The sequence below is a fragment of the Geospiza fortis genome, unplaced genomic scaffold, assembly GCF_000277835.1.
Source record: "Geospiza fortis unplaced genomic scaffold, GeoFor_1.0 scaffold55, whole genome shotgun sequence".
NCBI lineage: Eukaryota > Metazoa > Chordata > Aves > Passeriformes > Thraupidae > Geospiza > Geospiza fortis.
In genome coordinates this window covers 10,105,546-10,117,152 of record NW_005054308.1, presented here as the reverse complement: position 1 = coordinate 10,117,152, position 11,607 = coordinate 10,105,546, and the positions used below count along the sequence as shown (strand labels likewise).

At 48.0% G+C, this 11,607-nt stretch overlaps 1 protein-coding gene across 1 annotated transcript in view; it reads right to left on the bottom strand.

Moving 5' to 3' along the window:
- Nucleotides 1-7,658: 7,658 nt before the first annotated feature.
- BOD1 (biorientation of chromosomes in cell division 1) overlaps nt 7,659-11,607 on the bottom strand; it is a 55,535-nt gene continuing 51,586 nt past the window's right edge. The window contains exons 4-6 of the mRNA XM_014312176.1: nt 11,548-11,607; nt 9,636-9,836; nt 7,659-8,486 (exon numbers count right to left, since the gene is read on the bottom strand). The exon at nt 11,548-11,607 is cut by the window's right edge and continues 71 nt beyond it. Of these exons, the coding sequence (XP_014167651.1) occupies nt 9,638-9,836; nt 11,548-11,607 (259 nt within the window). The 3' untranslated portion in view covers nt 7,659-8,486; nt 9,636-9,637. The remainder of the gene's footprint in view (nt 8,487-9,635; nt 9,837-11,547) is intronic.

The following is an 11,607-nucleotide window of genomic DNA, read 5'->3' as shown; positions in this document are numbered from 1 at the left end:
TCTCAGGTGATCTGGCCCCCTTTCCACAAAAACAAAGCCCAGTGAGTCGCCTCCAAACCCCATTTTCAAAGCTGAAATCACTTTAAATCAATTTCTGCTGCAGGTGTCCAAATAAGCTCCCGTTTCTACGTCTCTTCTTGGTAAAAATAGCTTATCCTCTGACATCTGGGAGAGGTGAAGGTGTTAGCAAGCACTGAGCTGTCAGAATCCCTGTCATCATTTTATTTCTGGTTGTTGAAAGTCCCATTAGTTGGATTTTTGTTCTTCTTTTGTGCTCATTTCCATCTTGTGCTGGGAACAAGAGCGTGGCTGATGGGGAGGACTCCCAGATCCTGCAGAAGAGGCAGGGAATGTTCCACAAATGCATCCCCTGCCTGCAGTGCAGGCTGAGCCCTTGAACACCTTCAGAGCTCTAAGAAATGTGGAAAAGTAAGATTGAACAGCAAATCCCAAAGCAAATTTTTTCCTGCAGATTCCTTTTCCTGCAGATTTGCTGGTTCACCCAATAAAAGGCTCAGAATTCCCAGAACTTTGAAGAGCTTCTGGAACTTTACTGTCACTTAGGCTTGCCCTCTGATTTTTTGTGTGAGTAAAACCCAGATCTTCAGGATGATACAGTGTGAGCAGAGTTAATTGGTGCCTTTCTGCAGAGTGGGAAGTGCTGGATGTGAGCAGAGGGAATCACAGTGGAATATCCTGAGTTAGAAGGGACCCACAAGAGCAGGACACCCCAAGAATTCACCCTGTACTTCTTGGGGCTCAGTGCTGCTGCTGCATTTGCAGTTTAAATCTCATTTTCTGTCTCTTCCTCGTCATACTCATCAAACCCTTTCCTGAAGAACCCTTCAGTTTAGAGTATCTGTGCCCAGTCAGACTCTCTGCCCTCTGCTGAAACTCTCTAGAGACTCTCCAATTTTTAAAATTTCTGATTAAAGGCGTAAAGATTTCGACCAATTCTTTGCTGTGCATCAGCTGCTTTTCAGTGAGGGCAATTTAATTCCTATTATGAGCCAGTATCTCATAAACTCGTTTCTTTTGGAGCCTTTTTCCAGTCCCCAAGAACATTATTTCCATGCCTTTATTTCTCTTGGATGGGCTCTCACATTGCAACTGCCCTCGGTTGATGCCTGCAGAATTCTGAACTGCTGGTTTGGCTGGAATATTCTGCATGGATCACCTCCCAGTAACTCCCAGTGCCTCTGTGTCCTGCAGGCTGGTGCCTGAGCTCTGCCTTCAGCTCAGTTTCTTCACTTTCCCTTTGATTTCACTCTCTGCAGAGAAGTCAAAAGCTCTCACAGAGGTAAGGGATGTCATACATATTACATCTACCAAAATTACAAATTATTCATCACAGCTCGATTCAAAGGCAGCTCTGTCATCTCTCCTACTGCTTCTCAGAGATCCTGGAGCCTCCAGAGTAAAATTCTGCTGCTGGGAGAGGTTTTTCTTTTAGGCAGTGGCAGAAGGAGCTGAGCTTGAGAAGGACAGATGGAATCTCTTGATCTGATCTGGCAGGAGCAGTGGTCAGGGCAGCAAATCATCCCACAAATGCTTCTCATGGTGAGATGACTGAAAATCAAAGCAGAAACCAGATTTGTCCTTAGACCTGGAATAATCCTCCTCAGGAAATCCCCCAGGACCACATTTCTTTAGTATGAGCCTGGAAGATCTCCCTGCCTTTGGGGTAGAGAGCACTTCTCTCAGGTGTCTGTTCAGTGGGGATGGACAAAGTGCAAAGGAATCCAATATTTAATCGAAACCACACCCAAAGAGCTGCTTCCCTGAATTTCTCCTGCCTGCAGCATTGTCCAAACAATCAATTGCCTCTTCATACTTTTCCATGCAGGCTTCCAGGGCTGTGTGGTGCTGCAGACCAGCCAGCCCCTGCTCCTAAAGGTCCCCTGCCATCGAGATGGTTCCTGCACACGTGGCAGAACTTCTTCATGTGCTTCCTTGGTTTTCCTGCCCAAATTCCCACTGTAGCTCACTTCAGGCAGCTCCCTCTTTGGGAAGGACGCGCACACCCATGAAACCCTGAGAGCAAACCCTGCCTTGATGCAAAAACCTGTAACAAATAGCTTAATTGACAGGGACCACGGTGAAGTTCACCCACCAAACTTCACTTTTTCCCTTTGTGCGAAGGAGACTGTTTTCCTACAGCACCGAAAACTTCTTTTGAGATCCAGTGAGTCTTATAACCAGGTGAAAATTTTACATCCCACCCAGAGAGCCCTGCAGCCTGTGGGTGAGCTGTGTTTTGGGGTCACCAACCCCATTTCAGCCCCACAGCAAGAGCGATGCCAAACAACAAAATTGCATCGCTCGGGGACGTAATTTGGGCTTGATCTAAAAATCAGGGTTGAGATTTCCTATCTCAACCCTCCCCACCAAAACTCAGAAATCGCATATCTCAAATCCTGCCTGGCGTTGCCTTTTCTGACACAACCCCTTCCCTCCTGTCTCGCTGTTCCCACAGAGCCGGGCGCTCCTGCAGCCCCGCACGTCGGCAGTGGCTGGGGGACAAGGGGGGCTCGGGATGGGCCGTGCTGTTGTCACAGCAACCCCTGCCCTGCCCTGCAACCCCTGGGGCTTGTGGTTGGGGTCACCAACCCCATTTCAGCCCCACAGCGAGAACGACGCCAAAGAACAAAATCACATCGCTCAGGGACATAATTTGGGCTTGATCTAAAAACCCTGATTTCCTATTTCAATTTCCCTCCCCCGGCAGGGGAGGCAGCTGCATCCTGGTACCCGCCCCGCTGCCCTCCTGGTACCGGCGCTGGGTGAAAAAGGGGATTTGTCCCCAAAAGAACCCACTGGGGGTGGCTGCTGGACACCCCCACCCCTCGAATGTCTGTGACATCTCTGGAGGGAGCGGGTGGGATGTTCTGGGAGCGGGGTGGGATGTTTTAGGAGCAGTGTCACCCTGGGGGAAATGTCAAGTGTCACCTGTGGGGCCGGCAGGTCCCAAATCCCACTTTTCCAAAGCGTTTTGGGGAAGATGGTTTTTTTACACGAGATTCTGGCTGTGTCCAGGTGGGTTTTTACATGATATCCTGGCTGTGTCCAGGTGGGTTTTTGCACAAGATTCTGGCTGTGTCCAGGTGGGTTTTTGCACAAGATTCTGGCTGTGTCCAGGTGGGTTTTTGCACAAGATTCTGGCTGTGTCCAGGTGGGTTTTTGCACAAGATTCTGGCTGTGTCCAGGTGGGTTTTTGCACAAGATTCTGGCTGTGTCCAGGTGGGTTTTTGCACAAGATTCTGGCTGTGCTCAGATGGGTTTTTGCACGGGATCCTGGCTGTGTCCAGGTGGGTTTTTGCACGAGATCCTGGCTGTGTCCACTACCACATTTGTTTTTACATGAGATCCTGGCTGTGTCCAGGTGGGTTTTTGCACAAGATTCTGTATGGAGGGGTTTGACAGTTGGCTTGTAAGCAAAGCTGAATTAGTAGAAGAAATAACAATTGATGATTTTTCAGTGTATTTATAGTAAGTAAGAAGACAAGGCCATCAGCATAGAAACAGAAAAGATACATAAAAAATATTTGTAAGCTAGACTACGTGCATAAGTAGATGTGTACACGGGCCTTATTAAATTTCTGTAAAACGTTTGCCAATTATATTGACGCTAATTGCTTTGCACCAATGAATATAAGTTATTGTAATGTAATTAATGACTTAACATCACACTTTGTTAAAAGTATATAAGCTAGAGAACATGCAGAATAAAAAACTTTTTTCTTCTTAGACCCTAATCACATATATATGTCACATCTGACCTAACAGGGATAATTCAGGCTGTGTTCAGGTGGGTTTTTACATGAGATTCTGGCTGTGTTCAGGTGGGTTTTTACATGAGATCCTGGCTGTGTCCAGGTGGGTTTTTACATGATATCCTGGCTGTGTCCAGGTGGGTTTTTGCACAAGATTCTGGCTGTGTCCAGGTGGGTTTTTGCACGAGATCCTGGCTGTGTCCAGGTGGGTTTTTGCACGAGATCCTGGCTGTGTTCAGGCTCTCCTGTAGGAAGCAGAGGTTCTGGCAGGGTCAGAGATAATCAGCCATGCCTTTTTGCAGGTTAAGCAGTATTTTTTTCCCCTGGGAGGTGACTGGGGCTTGGTTGGGAGGGAAGGCAGTGGCTCAGATGTTTCTTGGGTGAGATGAGATGAGATGAACTGCTCCCCTGAGCCCCTGCAGCTGGGCTGAGCCCAGGGTGGGCACAGAGTGTGCCAGAGCCCAGGAGAGAGGAGCACAGAGCTCTCCAGAGCAAGGTAAGGCTCAACTGGACGTTATTTGGGGTTTCTTGACAAGATTTGTGTTAGTGAGGTGCTTTTTGCAAGGTGTTGTGTGTATAGCATGGTTGGAGAAGCCAGGGGTGAAGGTGTGGAGCTCAGGCTGGTGCTGCAGAGCAGCCCAGAGCTGGTGTTGGTGATACCTGAGGCTCTTTTTCTTGGTTTTACTGGGATGGCAGAAGTTGGGCAGGACTACCTGGAGGAAGGGCTAAATGCTGGCAGGAGGAGCTGGTGGAGGTGAATGCTGGCAGAGAGGGGCGTGTTTGGTGTCCTGGTGTCTCACAGGGACGGCTCTGGGGGAAGAGTTCCCACCGAATTTTCTTTTTTTGCTGCGCTTGTGCTGCCCCCTTGTAGAAAATGTAAATTTTGTGAGCGTTCTCAGAACTGTGGTTGTTTCATCTCCCTTTTGCAGAGTTGAAACGTGAAACTCATGGCAATGTTTTTTTATTTCTGTTAGAAATCCCTTCCAAAATGGGTGTATTTGATGTATAAGGTTGCTTGGAATTCCCAAAGGCCCTAATGCAGCAAACTGCAGCCATCTGTTCTCATGTGAATTCTTTGTAGGGCCAACACCTGAAGTGCTTTGGGCATTTTTTCCCCCTTTTTTTCTTGGGTGAGCAGAGATTTGTTACAAAGACTCAGTGCAAAAGGCAGTGAATTCTGTGAGTCAGGGAGATGGAATTGGTGACACATGAGGTCCTTCAGCCTGTTCAGGTGGGCTGGACTTGTTGCATTTTGCATTTTGGTTTGTCCCAGTGCTGCAGGGGATTGCAGGAGCCAGCTCCCAGCCCGATGGCTGAGGTAGCACATTTCTCTGTGCAGGGCTAGGATGGTGTCTAGACTGGGCTGGTCACTGCCCAGTCATGTTCCTGAGGCTGAGCCCACAACTCTGCTCTGTTGTGGGCTCAGCACCTGAATCACAAAAATGCAGGAACTGCACCAATGGTTCAGATACAATCTCATGGCACAACCAGCTGGGGCCTCAGCGTTGTTCACACCTGTGAATTACAGATTTGGGTCGGCCAGGATTTACAGCTTCACATCCTAAAGCTGGGGTTTTGTCCCTGATCACTGGGGCTGTTCACTTCTCTCCCATAATCCTGATATTTGTTCCTATTGCTAAACCTCTTGAGAAATGTCAGTATTTGCTGTGTGATTCGCACTGGCCAGGCACAGTCAGAGCTCATGGAAACACTTTGGGAAAGCTGTCTCCACACCTTGCTGGGCTGATTCACTCGGGAGGCAGCGAGAGAATCCTGGGTCTGCTCGGGATTTGCAGGGAGGAGTTGAGAAATGAAGCGAGAGTTGATCTCCCTCTTACGGCCGAATTCCGAACAGCTGCGCTTGGGAAGGGAGGGAAGGAGCAGCAATTCCTGCCCTGGGGATGTGAGACCCCAGTGCTCACAGCCAAACCCAGCTCTCCTCAGGGAAACTCCTAAAAAATCTTTTTCACTGCAGTATAAAGCACAAAATATCTGTGAAAGAGTTAAACCACTCCAGTTCTCTGTGAGTTTGAACCCAGAGCTGGGCAAATATCTAATTATGGAATTTTAGAATGGCTTGGGCTGGAAGGGACCCTAAAGGTGACACAGGTGATGGCAGTTTGGTTCTGCTGCTTCTGGTGGAGTCTGCTCGAGTCTGTGACCCACTCAAAAACTGTCTTTGTTTGAGGAATCCAGAATCCACTCAGGTGGAACTGTGACCTTGATAAGGTGATCAGCAGCTGTGGGTTCTGCCTGGCTCTGTTGGTAACCTGCTCCAGGTTTCACTGAAAAGCATCTCTGGAGTTATGGCAGAACAGTTACATAGCAAGTGCCTCAGGAATCATCCCTTTATTTTATGTAAGATTTGCACAAGAAGTTAAAAAAAATCAGAAAATGCTTATTGATTTAAAGGAAGGATCAATTTTACTTAAAAAATGTTATAAACACATTATACATAATTTAACTCATGTTCAGTACTTGGAATTAAGTTTATCTTGGGCTGAAATATGTTTGTAAAAATGGATTGCTTTGTGTGCTTGATTTGCATTACATGGAATAATGGGGGAAAGGCAGTGGAATTCTGCTGTTGAGGTTTTCCAACATGACAGCATTTGGGACACTGTCAGAGGAACAGAGAGGTCAGAGCTGCTGTATGGCTGCAGGGTTTGGTGGAAGAAAGGCAGAGTGGGAGAATAAGGAATGTTCTGCAGTGATGCTTGTGCAAACATCTCAGTTCAATGTCAGCTTCTGATTCCTTGAATGCCTCCCCAAACTCCTCAGGCTGTGTTTAACATACCCAGCACAGCAAAACCTGACTCATTCCCCAGCTTTAGTCCAACATCCTGCTGCAGGGACAATGCCACTTCTGCACTGGGTATAGCTTTGTTCTTTTGCTCTGCTGTGGAGATTTCTATTTCATCACTGAGGTTTTAAGGCTGGGATCCTGATTCTGGCTTGTGACTGGCAGGATTTCATCAAAGGGCACTGCACAAGTCCTTCATCCTAAGGACTTGGTGGCTTTTGTCACTGTCCCATTGTGTCAGGGCTGCTTCCAAGGCTCTGATGCAAAGCAAGGACTTCAGAACCCCAACATTAAAGCCTGTGATCCCAAACTGGCTGCCCCAGCTCTTCAGGTGCTTCTGTTGTCATCTGAAGGTTCCCACAGCCACAGGAGCTGTGCACGGGCTGGGCCCCACCAAAGGCACAGCAGTGGCAGAGCTCAGGGTTAACACAGAGAGAACAATGGAAAAGCCTTTTATAAACTACCCTGGCTGAGTCTCTTCTCCTTCACTCATCTCTTAAAGCAGCTGTCAGGTAGGAAATGTTCAGGTTCTCTCCTCACTGCAGTAAATCCAGCTTGACTTGCTACAAAAACCCCCTGAGCTCCTGTCCCTGCTCCCTGACTGCTGCTACTGCCATCCAGAATGTGCCTAAGCACAGTCAGAATCCTTTTCATTTGCTCTTTCTAAACTCTTGAACAATTTTTTTCCTCTGAATAAATGTTTCAGTTCCAAAGAAGTGGTTGAGAACCCTATCAGGAGGTAAAAGGTTCTTTTCTGTCAGGAGCTGCCCTTAAGGTCCTAAGGGAAAACATTTATTACACATTTGGAGCAGTCTTTAACCCCCAAACCAACATCAAGGAGAGAACCCTTTACTCACACAATCCTCACAATATTTTACATTTTTTGAGACATCTTCTGTGGAAAGGATACTAAAATCATCTTATTTCATGACAAGAAACAAGCCCAGGTTGTTAAACCTGGATAAACCCATAAAATGTGTAAGGTCACACTTTCCTTAGGGTTCCAGCCATCATCAGGACTCCTGGATTTCTTTAAATAGTTTCTGCTTAAAAGAACTGCTGAAGAAGCCAAGCCTCAGAGATGCTTTTTGAGGTGTTTTATTGCAAAAAGGTGTGGACATTTGCTGGCAGAACAGGTTATCACATTCTCCATTTGACTGTCATCCAGAGGACACTGCATGCATTCAAGCTGAAAGCATAGGACAGTTTCCACCAGGCACCTGAGAAAGAAAAGTCTTCCAAGCAGAAAAAGACAAATTTCCACCTGATCCCCTACTCTGGCGTGCCCTTTGCTCCCCAGAGTTCCCTGGGGAACAGGAGTGACATCAGCCATAGGCACAGCCAACTGTAAACATGCTCCTGTGCCCAGCAGAACTGATCTGGATAATGGATCCTGAAGCTTCAGCTCCAGTTTTGAACAGGAAATTCCTTTCCCAAAGCAGGCAGTGCAGTGAGTTCTACCTGTGCTGGCACCTGCTGCTCCCTGTAACCCAGCAGAGGCACACAAGGCTTCTAGCAAAGCAAATGTGACAGCTCTACTTGGTCCCCAAAAAACACCCCCACCCCCAAACCCTCCTTCCTTTCTTTGTGCTCCTTGTAGCACCTCTTCCCCACTCCCTCCAGACAGCAGACAGCTCCCTTCTTCCCTTCCCACCCCCTTGCCCAAAGGCATGACTAATGAATACATGCTGCAGTTCACAGCAAAAAAATCTCTCCACACTTGGGCTGTCCCTCCACAGGCAGAACTCCAGGTGCACCTGAACTTCCCCATTTCAGTGCCTATTTCCCACAGGCCTAATAAAGGTTAATCATCTTTGGCAGACAGCAGCCCTGCACCAAAGGGAACAAGGAATCCATTGCCAGACTAACAGGGCATGTTGCAACTGCAGCTGCTCAGCAGCAGGATCTCCCTGCAAGGAAAAAAAAAAAGGAGATTTTAGAGGATGTAAAAGCACCTTCACAAGTCAGTGCATTAGAACAGATTAGGATATATTAACAACTGCACTTTGCTGTGGGTTGTAATGGACTTTTAAAGTACTTGAACCAGACCAATGCAAAAATTCAAAGCCTTAAAGCTGCAAGTCACAAGCAATTGACTCAGGGTGATAGTACAGCCACTTAAACTTCTACTATTAAGCTAAACCCCTGTGCTGGTTGCTCTGATAATTCCAAGCATTAGAACAGCCACTGTAGGTTCTTATTCCTCCTAAAGAAATCAGCTGTAGATTACATGGAGCATTTTTGCTCTCAGAAAGCCCTGGCAGATGGAACAACTGACAATTAACTGCCTTTCATGCAGCATGGTTTTAAGTCCCCCAGCAAAGCTGCAGACTGAAATTTCCCACCAAGGCAGTGGTTCCTCAATATCCAAATCAACCTTTGCAACCTTAGCAAAGATGGGCACACCTTGTGCTAAGACACAGGAGCAGTTATGGCCCCCTGAGGCCCCTGGAGTTATTTTAATCACAAAAGCCAGAATGAACCTGTTTGCCACAAAGGCACCCTCAGTCCTTGCAGCTGGAAGAGTCAGGTTGTTCTATTTAAATCAGTTTTTGAGTGAACAGTGTTTCACTCCCAGAGATGTTGCCCTTACTCCAGCAAGACTATTTTGGTCAGTGACAATTCAACACTCCAGTGTTTGTTCTGAAGCACAGATACCCAAAACTTTCAATGCTAAGCCACAATAACTTGTCTCCACTCTATTCCCACTGTGTTTCAGTACATGATATATATTCTCCATTTGATACAGTTTTGAAGGCAATCCAGCCACTTCCATGCTGCTGGATATGCTTTTTTTTTTTTTTTACTAAAAGGCCTTTTGGGCTGATCCAAACCCAGCTCTGGCACAGTGCACAGTGTTCCTTGATAGCTGATTTACATCACCCTTATGTCTTAGCCCCAGTTATTTTTAGAGGCACTGGAGTGGCAGAGGCTGTGTGACAATGACAACAGGCTGCTGATCAAAGTGTCCCCCCTGCCAAGCCCTGCTCTATCTTGCACTGTACAAATACAGAGATGAGGCACACGGAATGTCAGCACTAAGTGCACAGATACCAGACCTTTAGGAGGCATCCTGAGATGGAGCAGGAGGATCCTTATTCTCAGGCTCTGGAGGAGGAGCTGGCACATTTTCCTCTTTCTTTTGTGCAGCCAAAAATTCATGAATCGCCCTCTCTATCTGAGGCCTGAAGATGTGGTTTAGTTTTGGATCCACCACCTGAGAAATAATTCTGTCCACTCCAGCTTCCAGCATTCCTGACCTTGAACAAAGACAAAGAAGTCATTCAGCTCCTCTGAAAAACTTCTCCCCAATCTCCTCCAGAAACTCTCCAGAGCCCTCCTGTCAACTGCAATTAGCATTAACATGGTGAGAACTGCAGCCTACTCAGGAGATCCTTAACAGGGACTTGTTTCACTCACCTATTTCTCTCCCTGCTCCCTACAGAATTAACAACTCACATCTGCTCTCCCAGGTACTTAAATGACACCTTGGCCAAGAGCCACTTTTAACAGAGCTCCTGTGGAAACCAGGTCAACATGAAAGCAAACAAACACATTTTGGCTCAAGAAGAGAAACAAGCTATTCTGAGGAGGAGGGCAGGTGAGAGCAAAGACTTTTTTTTGGCTGAGTGGAGGGAGAAGAGCCCTGCCCCCTCAGAACAGGACTGTCACTTGCTCCTTGTCACAGTCTAGACAGATGGGAATGAATTGTAAAAACAAGGCAGTGAGCACAGAGCAGAGGCTCTGGGCTGAGCAGCAGGAGCTGAAGTGCCTGGTGGCTGCAGGGGCTGTGCCAGGCCCCTGGATGGTGGGGCACAGATGTCTGGGAGGGTTAAGTCATGTCTGCAAGGGAGCAGGGACAGGAAATGGAGATGTCCATGGCACTGGGAGAGGAGCCTCAGGATAAATGAGGAATCCTAATGTGAAGGAGGCAGAGACAGGGCACCTCGTGCCACCTACAAGTAACAGAGCCTGGGTGGGCAAGACAGACAGCTGGACACCCCCAGGGCTCAGCCCTGCCCCTCCAGGAGTGACAGGGACTGTTCAGACTGCACAGGACTGGGGCTGTTCTTTACAACATTTTGTGCAATACCTCATCCTCCTCTCCCTGATTAAATCTCAGCAGCTCTGGGAAGCAATGTGAACTGTCAGAGTCACAGAATGGTTTGGGTTGCAAGGGACCTTAAATCTCATCCCATTTCACCCCTGCCATGGGCAGGGACACCTTCCACTGTCCCAGGTGCTCCCAGCCCTGTCCAGCCTGGCCTTGGACACTGCCAGGGATCCAGGGGCAGCCCCAGCTGCTCTGGGCACCTGTGCCAGGGCCTGCCCACCCTCACAGGGAAGGATTTATTCCCAATATCTACTGCAAACCCTGCTCTGTCAGTGTGAAGCCATTCCCCTTGTCCTGTCCCTCCAGGCCCTTGTCAAATTTTCTCCTCATCTAGTTGGCTCCTTCATGCCTGTGAGGCCACAACTCTGTCACCCCAAAGCTTCTCCTGTCCAATCCCAGCTCTCCCAGCCTTTCCTCCCAGCAGAGCTGCTCCTGCCCTCTGCCCATCCTGGTGCTCCCCAGTGCAGAGTCTGAAACAGCTGGACAGGAACTGGTGCAGAGATTGCTGTGACAGGGGCTGGAGTCTGCACACAAACCTTTGGCATCCTCAGGACTCTTTCTTTAAAGAATCTTTAAGGGCTCTTCTCTTTCCTGAAAGTTAAGATCAGCTCACCCAGCTCAGCACAGCAGCAATCATTTGGACAGCAAATAGAAATATTTCCCCACTCAAACCCACCCATTTCAGGCAGAGCAATAATGTGCATTTTGGGGAGAGCTCAGCCTGCACTGACTCTCACAGTGAAACTCAGGGAGGACAATAAAGTGGTGTGAAAACCTGAATTCTGCCAGCTCTGCCTTGCCTGAGGTGGTTTATGGCTTATAAATCCCACTTGTTGTGCAGGCTGCTGCTCACTCACTGGATCACACTCTGCCTCAGCCCGTTGCGAAGCTGGTTCTTGTTCATGGCTGGGGTTCCC